Raw genomic sequence first — 15,278 nt, forward strand, 5'->3', positions numbered from 1 at the left:
CATGGAGGGACAGATTTGGGGACAAATTTGGGGTAGAGGGTTTTCTACTCTGGCCATACCCATGGAGAGGGCAGATTTGGGGACAGAGGGGCTGCCACTGTGGCCATGCCCGTGGAGGGACAGACTGGGGACAGATCTGGGGACAGAGGAGTTGCTCCCCCTGGGCTCCGGCCGCATCCCCCCCGCCGGGCAGGGATGCTCAGGCCGCATCCCCCGGGACCGCCGGGGACCGGGGCTGGCCCCGGGGGTGGCCAGGGGCCGGGCAGCCATGGCCACGGTGGCCTCGCAGTGCCACCTGGTGGCCTCGGCCACGCGGCGTGGCAGCCCGGGGTGGTACCGAGCCCCTGGCCGGGCAGGGGCTGAGCAGGGTCGAGCATGGGGACACCCACCCGTCCCTGTCCCCATCCCCAGGGTGGGGGACACGGCTCCCCGTCGGCCCGCATGGGCAGGGGCCACCCACTGCCCCATCCATGCAATGAGCTGCACCCAGGTCTTATGACAGGAGCCAGCCCCGGGGCAAATGGGGTGGGGGGCTGGCACCATGGCCTGGGCCAAGGCATGGGGACATAGAGCTAGGACATGGATATGGCATGGGGACATGGACCTGGGGTGGGGGCTTGGCATGGGGACCTGAGACAGGGACATGGCAGGGGGACATGGAGCCAAAGCAGAGACCTGGAGCTGGGACATGGCATGGGGACTGGGAGCTGGGATGGGGATGTGGCATGGGGACATGGAGCTGGGCCACGGCACGGGGACATGGAGCCAGGGCAAGGACCTGGAGCTGGGACATGGCACGAGGACCTGGAGCTGGGATGGGGACACGGCATGGGGATGGGGAGCCAGGGCAGGGACATGGCATGGGGCCTGGGAGCTGGGCCATGCCATGGGGACATGGAGCCGGGACAGGGACCTGGGACTGGGATGCGTGAGGAGCCTGGGAGGGATCCAAGCCATCAAGCAGGGGGTGGACATGGGTGAGGGGACCCCAGAGCCAGGCAGGGGTCACTCAGGGCAGGCGCGGGGACAAGGTCCTGTGCAGCCCGAGGCTGGGACCCATGCGCTCAGCACGGGGCTGGGGACAGCCTGGGAAGGCCATCGGTGGGGCTTGTTTAGTCTGAGGAGGAGCGCGGGCGACCTTCAGCTCCTCCGAGCACCCACCAGGGTAAACAGCACGTCCCGGGCCCCGCGGCAAGGACGCGCCGGGGGCCAGGCTGCCAGCGGCACTGCGGGGGCCGGCGAGGGGGCTGGGGACACCCCCGGGCTCTAACCCACCAAGGGGGTGGCTGCCAGCCGGGGGGGGGCCGGCAGGGTCCCCTCAGGTGCGGGTGGGTGCATCCCCCCCGCCTGCGCTCTGCCAGGTCCCTGCCCAGTGGAAGGCAGCACCCATGGGTGGGGGGGCCCATGGGAGCCCTCCCTCATCCGCTCCAGCGCAGAGTCCTCCCGCCCCGCTCTCCCCACCCCGAGCCCAGCTCCAGGCCTTCCAGGGCTCGCTCCATACTGGGGGGGGCAGGCAGCCCCCCCTCGCACGCCCCCACCCCACGGGTGGGGGGCCCGGACGCCTGGGTGCCCCCGCCGCCTGCGTGGGAAGGGATTCAGCAGGTTTGCGGATGGGCGACCACCCGCACCCCGCGGAGGGGGGGGGGGGGTCCCAGCATGCTGCCGGTGCGGGGACGTGTCCCCAGACACAGACAGACAGACAGACACGCTGCCTGTAGGGCCCCCCCACCCGCACACCCCCGGCAGGGACCACCCACGCACGCCCATGCACACATGCGGCCTCCTTGCACGCCCTGGCACAGGGACCACACACACGCACACATGGAAGAGGCAGCCGGAAGAAGAGCCGCAGACAGACAGGCGGACGTACACACACCCGGGCCGTGTCCACATGCGTACGCACACGCAGACGCAAACACGCCTGCGGGCCTGCGGTGCATCGCACACGGACAGACACACGGGTGTGGGTGTGAGGACACAGATGTACGCACACATACACATGTGTGTGCTCACGCACACGCTGATAACCACACATCTGTGTCCCCGCGCACACCTACACGCACACAGGCAGGGGTACCCGTGCACACATTCATGCACACACGCATGTGCACCCATGCACACACATGCATGCACCCAGGGACGCACACACACCTGCGTACGTGTGCAAGCACAGAAGCACACACGTGTGAACCCATGCACACGCAGATGCACACACACCCTTGCACACACACGCACACACACGTGTACACAGGCACACACAGAAATGCACATAGGTGTGTACCCATGCACACACACGTGTACTCACGCATACCCAGGGGTGCGCACATGCGTGTGTACCCGTGCACACACAGAAGCACACATGTGCATGTACCCATGCACGCACAGATGCACACACACATGTAGTACCATGCACATGCAGAAGCGTACAAGTGTCTACCCACGCACATGCAGATGCACACACGCGTGTACCCATGCACACACAGAAGCACGTGTATGTGTACCCACACACACGTAGATGCACACACGTGTGTACACGTGCATGCACAGAAGCACACACGTGTGAACCCATGCACACGCAGATGCACACACACATGTGCCCTTGCACATACACATGCACACACATGTGTACACAGGCATACACAGAAATGCACGTATGTGTGTACCCATGCACACACACGTGTGTACTCATGCACACACCAGGATGCACACATGCATGTCTGCCCGTGCCCACGCAGATGCACACACACGTGTGTATGCATGCACAAACAGAACTGCACATGTGTGTGTACCCACACACACGCAGGTGTACCCACGCACACGCAGATGCACACACGCGTGTAGTACCCATGCACACACAGGCACACACACAGGTGTACCCGTGCACACACCAGGACGCACACACGTGTGTACCCACACTCATGCAGATGCACACATGCGTGTGTACCATGCACACACCAGGATGCACACATGCATGTGCACCATGCACACACACACACACGTGTACCTGTGCACACACCAGGACGCACACACGTGTGTACCCATGCACATGCACGCATGCATGTGTACCATGCACACACACATGCGTGTGTACCTGTGCACACACAGAAGCACGCGTGTGTGTACCCACACACATGCAGATGCACACACGCGTGTGCACCATGCATACACACGCACACACACGTACAATATCCACGCACACACAGATGCACACACGCGTCTGTACCATGCACACACACACACGCGCGTGTGTACTATGCACACGCACGCACACACAGGCGCGACACCCACGCACCCACGCGTGTGTACCGTGCACACGCCCGCACGCACCCACGCGTGTGCCCCACGCAGGGGGTCGCGCCGGGGCTCACACCGGCCCCGCGTCTGGGCGCAGCCCCCGCACCGAGCCCCCCCCAAATCGCGCCCCCCCCCCCCCCCCCCGTGTCGCCATCGGGAGGGAAGGCGGGGGAGCGGGGGGTCCCTCCTCCTCCTTCATCCCTCCTCCTCCTCCTCCCTTCCCCTCCCCTTCCCGCCGCCCCGCTCGGTGCCGGTGCCGGTGCCGGTGCCCGGGCAGCGCCGCCCCACGCCGAGCCCAGCGGAACGGCATGGCGGGCCGGGACCGGGGGTCCTGCCGCCGCTGCCTGCCCCTGCCTGTCCCCCTGGGGCTCTGCCTGTACCTCTGCTGCCTGCTGCTGCCGTCGGCCGCCGGCTCCTGGAGCCCGGCCCTGCTGCAGCCCGCCGCCCGCAGGTACCGGCACCGGGGGCACCGGGGAGATGGAGGGCAGGCACCGGGGGGGGGGGGGCGCGGCGGGCACGGGGGGCACCGGGCACAGAGCGTGGGGGGCACCGGGGAGATGGGGATGTGGGCAGTGGGCACGGTGGGGCAGCGGGTACCGGGGGGCTCTGGGTACTGGGGGGCATCGAGTACTGGGGGGCTGTGGGTACGGGGGGCTGCGGGTACTGGGCACGGGGGGCATTGGGTACCGGGGGACACCGGCTGCTGGGGACGGCAGGGCAGGGGCTGCTTGGTCCATGCTGCTGGGGGCTGCTGGGGCTTGGGCATACTGGGGGCTACTGGGGCTAGCTGGACTTACTGAGGCTGGGGGTTACTGGGGCCAGAAGGACTTACTGGGGCTGGGGGTTACTGCAGCTAGCAAGATTTTCTGGGGTTTACTGGGGGGTTACTGGGGCTAGCAGGACATACTGGGTTTAGCATCACTGCTGGGGTTATCAGAGCTACCAGGGCTAGCAAGATGCTGGGGCTACTGGGGCTGCCTGGGCATACTGGGGCTGTTGGGACTACTGGGGCTAGCTGGGCACACTGGGACTGCTGGGGCTGGGGCGGGGTGAGCGGCCCCGGCCCAAGGGTCCTGCCTGTCCCTGGGAGGTGGTGGGGACCGGGGCAGCCCGCTGCCCGGTTCGGGGGGCTGTGGTCCCTGTCCCCACAGTCCCGGCCCGGCGGAGCGGCAGGCGGGGTGGCGGGGGGGTTGTTTACAGGAAATCTTTGGCTCTGGCCGTGTCTCCGGCACCGGATTGCCGGGACCTCCCGGTTCCGCTCGGGTCGGTGAGGCGACGGGCAGAAGCTGCCTCATTTCCCCTTCCCCTCCCAGCCAAGCCCAGGAAGCCCCTGGTGCCTTGGCACCACCCTGCCGTGTTCCCCCCCAGCCCACGACCCAGCACCCACCACCCTGCTGTCGGCATTGGGGGGCCCGCGAGCCCCCACCCCATCCCTCTCGTTGGGCTAACGCATCACTGGGGTCCCACATGCCCAAGCTGGGGGGGCACAAAGCCAACAGGCTGGATTTGGGAAGGGGGGGTGGGATTCAGAGCCAACCCCGGCGTGGACTTTGCCCCAGGTGTGTGCATGCCCCGGCAGCAGAGCCCGGGCCCGCTCAGTGCACGAGTGCCGGCCCGGCAGCGGGTGGGCAAGGTCAGGCCAGGCCATGCAAGCGCTCGCACGCCGATGCCCGCCAGCTCCTGCCCCGCTCCCCGGGAGGGCATTCCCCCACGTCCTCCCTCTGCCAGGCGGGAGGCGAAACGGGCCGGGACCCATCCCCATCCCCGCGGGCGCCTGGCGCAGCTGGGGTTGGCACCGCTGCTGCATCCTCGCCCTGAGACGGCGTGGCCGCATCCCGACGCAACACCCGTGCCATCCCCATCTGCATGGGGGAGCATTGCCCGGGAGCTGGATGCCCACCCAGGGAGGACGATGCTGTCACCCAGGGTAGGGGGGCCGGAGGTGCCGTTGCCCCCCAGGACCCCCCTTGGCATCGTGGGGCGGCAGCAGAAGCGTGGAGACAGCCCCGGCGGGCTTGGTGCTTTCGTGGCCCTGGCACAGGGCCCACCTGGGACGCTGCCCGGCCGGAAAGCCCTGTGCCACCCTGCTGCGCCCCCCGCCCCCCCGGCACCTCCCAGACAATTGTCCCCCCGCAGCGCCCACTCGTCCCCGCTGCCACCGCCTCCCTGCTTGCAGGGGCTGTGCAGTGCTGCGGCGGTCCCAAAAAGCTTGGGTTTTGACCCAAATTACGCAGCCTCGGAGTTTGGAGCCCCGCTGAGGGTAGAGCTGAGTCCTGCCCGCCACAGGGACGGGGGTACTTGGCGTTGTGGCACTGGTGTCCCCTCCTTCTGCAGGGGGAAACTGAGGCTGGCGGGGGGGGATGCCCAGGGTGGGCAGAGCCTGGCATGAGGAGCCGGCGTGGGGCAGGCAGGCGCCCAAAGAAAGGAGCCTTTGTGTGGGGTGGGCCGGGGGCGCAGGGGGGGGCTCCGGGCCCCGCTCCAGGCCAGCCGGCGCCAGCGCCATGCCGGCCGGGAATGCAGCAGGAATGTGGGGCCCCAGCTCCCCCCGGCGTGCCAGGGCAGCCCCCGTCTGGGAGGGTCCTCCATGGGCACCCCGAAAGCTGGGGGTGGGCATCTCCTGGGGCAATTTGGGGGGCAGAACCTCCTGGGACAGGGACGGGGGGACACCCTGGGTGGCACCGCCACCTCCGCCAGCTCCGTGGCGTCCCCCAGGCAGGGCTGATGGCACCAGCGGTTTCCCTTCCAGCAACTGGTGCTCCTACACAGTGACACGGACGGTGTCGTGCCACGTCCAGAACGGCACCTTCCTCCAGCGGGTCTTCCAGGGCTGCCGCTGGCCCCTGGCCTGCAATGGGGGCAGGTGAGTGGTGCCACCGGGATCCCCTGGGAGCGGGCACCCGGCATCCCACCCCAGCACCCTGGGGTGCTCTGCTGGGCTGACCCCTGGGATGGGTCTGAAGGCGCTGCCCTGCTCTGTGCCAGCAGCTACCGCACTGTCGTCCGGCCCATCTACAGGGTCACCTACAAGACGCTGACGGCGCTGGAGTGGAGGTGCTGCCCCGGGCACACCGGGGCCAACTGCGAGGAAGGTGGGAGGTGGCACGGCCATGGGAAGGGGCCTCATCCTGCCCCGGTGCTGGGCTTCTGGTCCTCTCTGTGGCTGGGGTGGGGGGGTGTCACCCAGGGGCTGTGGCCCCCCGCCGTCGGCATCAGTGGCAGGGATGGGCAGGGTGGGGAGGGCTGGATGGAGAGACGGACCCATGGGTGGGTGGGAGGGATGGCTGGGTGGGTGGTCCTCTGTGTGGGTGGATGGAGGGATGGAGGGAGGGATGTTCCTCTGGATGGAGGGATGGATGAATGGAGGGATGGATGGATGTTCCTCTGTGGAGTGAGGGAGGGAGGGATGGGTGTTCTTCTGTGTGGGTGAATGGGTGGGTGGATGGATGGATGTTCCTGTGGTTGAGTGGACGGACGGACGGACGGACAGATGGATGTTCTTCTGTGTGGGTGAGTGGGTGGGTGGATGGATGGATGTTCCTGTGGTTGAGTGGATGGATGGATGGACGGACAGATGGATGGATGTTCTTCTGTGTGGGTGAATGGGTGGGTGGGTGGATGGATGGATGGATGTTCCTGTGGTTGAGTGGACGGACGGACGGATGGACGGACGGATGGATGGATGTTCTTCTGTGTGGGTGAATAGGTGGATGGATGGATGGATGTTCCTGTGGTTGAGTGGATGGATGGATGGACGGACAGATGGATGGATGGATGTTCTTCTGTGTGGGTGAATAGGTGGGTGGATGGATGGATGTTCATGTGGTTGAGTGGACGGACGGATGGGTGGGTCGGTGGGTGGGTGTTCTTCTGTGTGGGTGACTGGGTGGGTGGATGGATGTTCCCGTGGTTGAGTGGATGGATGAACGGATGGATGTTCCCATGGGTGGGTGGGTGGCTGTTCCTGTGAGTAGATGGCTGGATGGCTGTGTCCATGGATGGATGAATGGATAAGCAGATAGACGGCTGGCTGGATGTTCCTGTGTCGGTGGGTGGGTGGATAGGGGGGTGGATGTCCCTGCATGCGGATGGGTGGGTAGGTGGGTGAGTGGGTGGGTGGATAGATGGAGGGAGATTCCTGTGGGTGGGTGGACAGACGGGTGGATGGCCCTACGTTTGGCTGGATGGGTAGATGCAGGGGTGGGTGGGCAGATGGACGCTTGGCTGGCTGTGCCTGGGGACGGATAACTGGAAAGGTCAATAGATGGATGGGGTGTAGATGGATGGACAGACAGACGGTCGGACATTCCTGCGTGGGTGGGTGCGTGGCTGTGCCTGCAAGGGGATGGCTGTGTGCCTGCAAGGAGATGGCTGCCTGCCCGCTGTCCCTGCCTGCGGCCAGAGGGCGGGTGGGCAGCTGCCTGCGCGCGCGGGGGATGAATGGGTGCAAGGCTGTGCCATGCGTGGTGGGACGGGTGCTGCCGCCTCGGCAGCTGGCCCCCAGCCTGCCTCTTTACGGGGGGTGGGGTGGGGTGGGGTGTCTTTGTCCCCATCGTCACCCACACCCTCCTTCCTCCCTCTCCCCTGAGATCCTGGCTGTGGGTCCCCAGCCTTGGCCCCAGCAATGCGGGGCATTGGGGGGGCGGGGGGCGTAAGGGGCTGTAGGGGCAGCGGGTGGCACCCAGGGGTGGGGGCACCCTGGGGACACCGGGGTGGCACCGAGGGCCTGCAGGACAGTGGCTGGCACGAGGGGCTCCGGAGCCAGCTGGGTGGCAGCAGCACAGAGGGAGGCGGGGGGCTCTTCCTCCTCCTCCTCCTCCTCCTGCTTCGTGCGTGCTTGGCCGGGTGCCCCACATCTGGGCCCGCTTAGAGCGGCGCTGGCTGTCCCCTGCAGCATGGCGGTGGCTGTGCCGGGGTGGGGTGGCAGCGCCGGGGGAGTGGGGGGGTGCAATGCCACCAACTCTGCTCCAGACACCCCTTTCCTGCCACCCCGGGTGGCCCCGAACCGCTGTCCCCAAGGTCCCTCGGTGGGGATGAGGTGCTGGGACCCCGTGATGGGTGGTGGATGTGGGCAGTGTCCCCAGGAATGTGGCCCCCCCTCCAAAGCCACCCTCGAGCTGGGGCTGGGGGGTCTCGCTGGGGGCCATAGCGGTGTTTGGGGGTTTGGGGTTCAGGGCCATGAAGGGGTTTGGAGGTGGCTGGCTGAGGGTTATGGGGTGGGTTGGGGGATCTGGTGTGGGTTTGGGGGGGTCTGGTTCAGGACCGGAGGGGTTTGGGGAGATCTGGCTGGTCACTTGCGGGTTTGAGGGGGATCTGGCTTGGGGACATGGGTGGGTTTGGGGCTCTGAGGTTCACCAGGAGCGAGGATGGGGCAGAAGCAGTGGGAGCCCTTGCACCCCCCCCCCCCCCCCCTATTTTGGGGTGAGGGGCAGGAGGCTTTCCCAGCCCTGTGGCCCTTGGGGGTCTCCCAACAGAGGCAATGCAATGGGGAGGGGGTGCCCCCTTCCTGACTCCCCCTTCCCTCAGCAGAGGCTCACACCTTCGTCGCCCTGCGGGACGCTGGCCGCCCCAGCACTGCCCCGCGCCGGCCCCCCCTGCGCCCCACGGCTTTCTCAGGTGGGTCCCCCCCCCCTTACCACCCCACGCTGCATCAGTGTGGGTGAAAGAGGGGTGGGTGCCCCCCACCCAACCACCCGTGCCTCCCACTTTCCCCCCGCAGGGTGCCTGAACTGCAGCCGCTTCGGGGAGCTGACAGCCCGGCTCGCCACCCTCGAGGCACAGGTGAGGCCCCCAAAGTGCCACCGACCCTGGGTCCAGCCACCCCTTGAGGGGCGCAGGAACCCGGGGAGGGGTCACCTTATGGTCTCCCCCGCTGCGGCACCCAACCCTCCCGTCTCTTTGCCAGGTGGCCCGGCTGTCAGTGGCCGAGCCCCCCACCTCCCCAGCACCCAAAGGCAGCGTCGCGGGCAGGGGACCAGAGACCGGGCAGCTCTGGGGGTCTCCGGCTGCCCGCGGGAGCCCCGGGGATGACGGTAAGGCAGGCAGTGCAGGCGGCTGCCCCATGCCCCCACGGGCAGCCACCCGCATCCTGCCGCACCGGCGGTGGCAATGCCACATCCTCGGTGGTGGCAGTGCCACCTGGCAGCACCGGCAGTGCCATTGCCCAGGAAAAGCACGCAGGTGTTCTCAATATTTGGGGGGGCACCTGGGGGACCCCTATCTTGGAGCCCCTCACCTTGGGGGAACACGCTGCAGTCCCACCCCAGCTGTCCCCAGGGGATGGTGGTGACATTGAGCCACTCGTGGGGACCAGGCCAGCTCTGGGGAGGATTTGAAGGGCTTTGGTTTGGGGCAGGGTGGGGGCACAGGCATGGGGCTGCTGCCCTTGGGGTGTCCCCCCGGACCGATGCTCTCCCCACCCACAACAGGGTTGCAGCTGGGAGCTGTGCTGGGGCGTGATGGTGGGGACCGGGTGTGGGTGGGGGGCACCCTCCGAGGGGCTGTCCCTGGGGTGCTCCCCTCAGGGTGCTGCTTGGCTGCAGGGAGACCGGGCTTGCGGGGACCCTCCAGCCCCAAGGGCGATGCAGGAGGACGGGGACCGTCGGGCATTCCTGGGGTGAAGGGTCCAGCGGGGCCACCAGGTAAGGGGGGACAGGGAGCCCCAGGGGGAGAGGGGTCCCAATCCCTTCTCCTGGTGGGCAGGTTTCAGGGGGGTCTGTGCAGCGGTTTTGGGGCTCAGAAGGGCTCCAGCGCTGCACAGCTTCAGGCATCGGGGGTTTAACAGGCAGCCCCCCAACCTTCACCCTCCTCTTCCTCCCTGCAGGTCCCCCCGGCCCCCCAGGACCACCTGGCCGGGATGGAGCCAGGGGGCTCCCCGGAGAGAAGGGGTTACCTGGGCCCCCCGGCCCCCCGGGACCCCCTGCCCCCGTGGGGCCAGCGATACCCCGCATAGCCGAGCCCAGTAAGGAGGGGCTGGGGTGGGGGGGGTCCCCTCCCCGGGCGGTGCTGGGAGCCCCGGGGGGGGCTGGCCCCTGCCCACCACCCATGCTCTCCCCCAGGGGACCCACTCCTCTCCAACACCTTCACCGAAGCCGCCGGGGGCACCATGGGTCCCATCGGACCCCCCGGACCTGTGGGACCGATGGGTGAGTGTGTCCACCCCCCAGCATTTTTGGGGTGTTCACCAGTGTGGGGCACTCTGCCAGGGCCGAGCTGATCTGTGCCCCCTCTCCTTCCAGGTCCCCCTGGCCCCCCGGGTCCCATTGGGCCACCCGGCCCCCCAGGACCTGACGTAAGTGCTGGGAGCACTGGGGTGGGGGGCGCAGGGTGGGCTGAGCCCCCCCCGGGCTCCCACCCACAGCTGATGGCACCCACCTTGTCCTTGCATAGGGTAGAGCCGGGGCACCCGGAGCTGCTGGCCCCCCCGGGGAGAAGGGAGACAGGGTGAGTCCCCACCAGCCCAGCACTGTGACACGAGTTGGGGAGGTCTCAGCTGGGGGGGGGGGGGGGAGGGCATGGTCTGCCAGCATCTCCCACGATGCAGGGTCTGGCCGTGCCCCCCGGATGCTGACGGGTTCTCCCCCCCCTCCAGGGTCCCCAGGGCCACCCGGGCAGCCGTGGCCAGGATGGGGCACAGGTACGTTGCTGGGTCGGGCCCCCCTGGGCCGCAGCCCCCCGTGCCCCCCGCTGCCAGGCCCTCTCCTTTCTGTGTTTCAGGGCGAGCCGGGCCCCAGGGGCGAGCCAGGCGAGAAGGGCACTTGGGTGAGTGGGGGGGTGACACCGGGGACACATCTACCGAGAGGGGTCTGCCACCCATGGGTGCCGGGGGGGTGTGGTGATGGGCATGGGGGGGACCCCCGGCCCCCTCCCCTGCTCTCCCCCATGTATCATCCCTGGGCCCGCCAATGATGGCGTGGGGGTCCCCGGCTATGCCCAGTGTTGCGGTGAGTCGGGGGGTGCTGGGAGGTGGGGGGTACCTGTGTCCCCTCCGTGCCCCCCCCCAGGAGAGGTGGTCCTGGGGCCATGCGGGGGTCCAGCCCCCCCTCACCCCCGTCCCTCTCTTCTCCCCAGGGGGAGGGTTTGCACCAGCTCCGCGAGGCGCTGAAGATTTTAGCGGAGAGGGTTTTAATCTTGGAAACAATGATTGGGCTCTACGGTGAGTAGGGGGGGGCCAGCCCGGGCCGCGGGAGGGGACAGGGACCCCCAGGGTGGCCCCCATCCCTGCTGGCAGGTCACCAGGCCCCCATGACATCACGGTGGCCCTTGGCTCGCTGATGTCATGGAGCTGCGGGAAGGGGTCCCTTGGCACCCCATCCCCTCTGCCACGGGGGGCTAGGCACCGGGGCAAGGCGTCGGCCCCACCTTGGCTGCAGTGTGATGTCATCAGCTGTGGATGATGTCATCACCCACCCTGTGGCATCATGGCCAGCACTGGGGACCGCTCGTAGGGCGAGGGCCACTGGGGTATCCCTGGCCTGCACCCACGGCTGGGCACCCCAGGAACCCACCTCTGGCAGGGACACCATGACAGTCTCCGTCTTGGGGACAAGCCGGTGGCCCCCCAGGCAGGCTGGGGACGTGTCCCCCCACGTGTCCGGGGGCTTGGTGTGCTGGGGGGTGGCAGAGGGAGCACCCCGCTGGGACTTGCCTGGGCAGGGGACAGCCGTGTCCCCATCGGGGCACTGCTGGGGACACGGAGGCAGCTGCGGCTGGGGCAGGGTCAGCGCAAGGGCCCCCCGGGCCCCCTGGACCCACAGGGATGGGGGAGGCCCTCGCATCCCCCTGGGACCACGGGAGCCCCCGGCACCCCTCTGACACCAGGATGAGCATCCTCCTGGGAGACCTGGCACCCCCCACCCATTGCACCGGCACCCCCCTGCCTGCCGGGGCTGCACCCATGCTATGCCACCAACGCCGTGCTATGCCACCCATGCCATGCCGTGCCACCCGTGCCGTGCCCGCCGCGGGGCGAACGCGCGCTCTGCTCTGCTCTCTCACTCTCCCCCAGGCCAGTAGCTTCCAAACCCTCCTGCGGCAGCAGGCCCAGCTGGAGGTCCTGGCTAGAAGGGTCACCTTGCTGGAAGCCATCATCTGGCCAGGTAACCGCGCCGCCTTCCCTCCTCCCCTCCCTGCATGAGCTGGGTGTGCTGTGGCCCCCCCCGGGAGCAGGCATGGAGCACGGGGGGCTGGAGCCCCTGGGAGTGGGTCCCTGGAGCCCCCCAGGGCCAAGGGAGACCATGGAGACCCTCTTGGCTTGAGAGAGACAACCATGGAGACCCTTGTGGACCAAGGGAAACCCTGGAACTCCCCAAGGTTCAAGGGAGACCATGAAGCCCTTCTCAAATCAAGGGACACCCATGGAGCTCCCCTTGGATTGAGAGAGACAACCAGGGAGACCCTTGTGGACCAAGGGAAACCCTGGAGCTCCCCGAGGTTCCAGGGAGACCATGGAGCCCTTCTCAAATCAAGGGATACCCATGGAGACCCTCTTGGACCAAAGGAGCACCAGGAGCTCCCCAAGGATCAAGGGAGACCATGGAGCCCTTCTCAAACCAAGGGAGACCCTTGGAGACTTTCTTGGGCCGAGGGAAACCCTGGAGCTCCCCAAGCATCAAGGGAGACCATGGGGCCCCTCTTGGGCCAAGGGAAACCCTGGAGCTCCTTGGGCCAAGGGAAACCCTGGAGCTCCTTGGGCCAAGGGAAACCCTGGAGCCTGTCTTGCACCAAGGGAGACCAGGGAGAACCTCTTGGGTTGAGAGAGACAACCATGGAGACCCTCTTGGCCCAAGGGAGACCCATGGAGACCCTCTTGGGCCAAGGAAAACCTTGGAGCTCCCCAAGGATGAAGGGAGGCCCAGGAGGAGCCCTTCAACCCAGAGAGCCCCTGGCACTCCTCTTGGATGGAGGGAGCCCCTGGACCGCCCCGCCTTGGCCCAAGGGAGACCCCGGTGCCCAGCCCCTGCCGTGCCAGGGTGCCCAGCTGGGGGGCAGCGGGTGCCCCCCCCTCTCTTTACCCCCCCCCCCACCTCCACTTTCCCACTGTGCTTTTCTGCAGGGGGGACCCTGGCTTTTGGGGTGCCGGCCGGGGGGTGCCACGCAGGGGGTGCCAGCCGGGGGGTCCTCGTGTTCCCCCCCGCCCAGTCCTAGTGTGCCTCTCCCAGCATGCGGGTCCCAGGGGTCAGCCGGAGCCGTGGGGCTCGACGCTGCCGCGTGGCCAGGCAGCAATGAACCCCATTTCGGTGGGGCAAGGGACCCCCACCCACAGCACCCGATGCCAGAGTGACTTTGGGGGAGGGGGGGGGGTGTCGGGCACCCTGACGCCTGCCTCCTTTCTCCCCGCAGAACCAGAGCCTGGCTCAGGGAGCGGCCCCCCTGGCACGGTGACACCCGGGCCACCCCGTGTCAAGCGTGGCAGTGGCCAGCTCCCCTACCGCATCGTGGCCCCCCACCGGTGGCCCCCCAGCAACCAGTGAGACAGCTTGGGGGGGGGGGTGTGTCACCCACTGTCACCCTCCCCACCCTGCGCCCACCGCTGCACCGGTACGGGCAGGAGCATCACCCCGGAGGGGGCAGGATGGGGGCCACCCCCCGCCGCATCCCCGTGGCCCCACAGGGCACTTGGTGCTAGCCGGTGGCACGGCACCGGCCCCCCCTCCCCCACGCTTTGGCCGCCTTCGCTGCTGCTTGAACCCCCCCCCCGGGGGGGGGGCAAAGGGGTGCTAGGGCCCCCCCTGCCCCTTTTCTGCCCCCACCCCGATGTGCAGCTCTGGGGGTGCTTAATTCTGTCCCTGGCCTGAGCCCCCGCCACCACCCCTGCGCCGGGGAAGGGGCTCCGGGGGGGCCAGCAGTGGGGAACCCCCCAGGCGGGGACCCCACTGCCCTGCGCGCTTCATCCCGCCGCTTTGGGACCCCTCAAGGTCATTAAACGCCTCCTGAACCCGTGGCCTGCGGCGTCCCTCAGCGCCTCGGGGGACCCCCGCGGGTGAAGCGAGCACCCATGGGTGCTGCCGTGGGGACGTGGGTGGCTGGAGCGGGTCCCCTCTGCCCACAGTGGGTGGCGTGGGGACGGTGGTGGGGTCCCACGGGGCCTCCCCGGGGCTGCCAGCGGGGTGGGATGGTGCCACAGGGAGATGGGCTGCGGTGACCTGCAGGGGGACCCAGGGGACACGTGGCTGTGCCGTGCCACCCCTGGGACACCCACCCACTCTATGCCACCCATGGAACACCTACCCACACTGGGACACCCACCTGTGCCACTCCTTCCATGGGACACCCACCCATTCCGTGCCACCCCTGGGACACCCACCCACTCTACGTCACCCCGGGGTCACCCACCCACTCTGTGCCACCCATGGGACACCCACCCATGCCATGTCACCCCTGGGACACCCACCCACTCTACGTCACCCCGGGGTCACCCACCCATACCACATCACCCCTGGGACACCCACCCACGCCACATCACCCCTGGGACACCCACCCACCCATGCCATGTCACCCCTGGGACACCCACCCACTGTACGTCACCCCAGGGACACCCACCCATGCCGCATCACCCCTGGGACAGCCACCCACTCTATGCCACCCATGGGACACCCACCCATGCCATGCAGGCGTTGCAAGACGCTGCAGCCCCCCAGCACCCACTGGGGCACACGAGGCCGGGTGCCCGCAGGCAGCAGCAGGCAGGGGCAGGCAGCAGCAGGGTGCTGGGGGGGACACGGGGGGTGGCAGCTGCTGGGGACGGGGACACCAGCCAGGGCCATCCCTGTGGCATACCTGCCTCCCCACCCATCATGGGACAACACTGCTGGCAGCGTGGGTGGGCTGACATCACGTGTGATGTCACCCCGTCACGCTCACATTATGACGTTGCGTGGGCAGCATGCAATGCCAGGCACAGCGTGGGATCCCACACAACACCGGGCTTGGCCTGCAGTGTCACTTGCTAGCACGTGAGGCGTGACACCTGCTGACGTCACGCGCAG

General features: G+C 68.0%; 1 protein-coding gene and 1 pseudogene across 4 annotated transcripts; one reads left to right on the top strand and one right to left on the bottom strand.

Annotated features, from left to right (window-relative positions):
* The first annotated feature begins 3,528 nt into the window (after positions 1-3,528).
* On the top strand, positions 3,529-14,222 carry EMID1 (EMI domain containing 1). Of its 4 annotated transcripts, XR_015707250.1 has the most exons (16): positions 3,529-3,745; positions 6,041-6,154; positions 6,277-6,383; positions 8,821-8,907; positions 9,011-9,072; positions 9,197-9,323; positions 9,834-9,932; positions 10,115-10,252; positions 10,350-10,436; positions 10,530-10,582; positions 10,681-10,734; positions 10,883-10,927; positions 11,008-11,052; positions 11,362-11,446; positions 12,299-12,389; positions 13,633-13,679. XR_015707250.1 is itself a non-coding variant. In XM_087768855.1 (15 exons), exons 1-15 carry the CDS (start codon positions 3,603-3,605, stop codon positions 13,761-13,763), a joined length of 1,377 nt encoding a protein of 458 aa, XP_087624981.1. In that variant the 5' UTR covers positions 3,529-3,602; the 3' UTR covers positions 13,764-14,222. The 4 variants fall into 4 exon arrangements, 3 of the variants coding, with proteins under 3 accessions (XP_087624981.1, XP_087624982.1, XP_087624984.1); XM_087768855.1 differs by lacking the exon at positions 12,299-12,389 and having other exon boundaries at positions 13,633-14,222; XM_087768856.1 differs by lacking the exon at positions 12,299-12,389 and having other exon boundaries at positions 6,280-6,383; positions 13,633-14,222.
* LOC148054410 (uncharacterized) lies at positions 6,504-7,598 on the bottom strand (annotated as a pseudogene).
* Positions 14,223-15,278: the final 1,056 nt, after the last annotated feature.

This window comes from Nipponia nippon, unplaced genomic scaffold, assembly GCF_047370975.1.
Source record: "Nipponia nippon isolate SJK-2023a ecotype South Korea unplaced genomic scaffold, ASM4737097v1 scaffold_30, whole genome shotgun sequence".
Taxonomy (NCBI): Eukaryota; Metazoa; Chordata; class Aves; order Pelecaniformes; family Threskiornithidae; genus Nipponia; species Nipponia nippon.

Excerpts from the sequence above, each read along its gene's own strand:
- EMID1 (XM_087768855.1), top strand. The coding sequence starts at position 3,603 with ATGGCGGGCCGGGACCGGGGGTCCTGCCGCCGCTGCCTGCCCCTGCCT. Across the intron at positions 3,746-6,040 it reads CTGCAGCCCGCCGCCCGCAG|CAACTGGTGCTCCTACACAG; the intron begins GTACCGGCACCG and ends TTTCCCTTCCAG. Across the intron at positions 11,447-13,632 it reads AACAATGATTGGGCTCTACG|AACCAGAGCCTGGCTCAGGG; the intron begins GTGAGTAGGGGG and ends TTCTCCCCGCAG.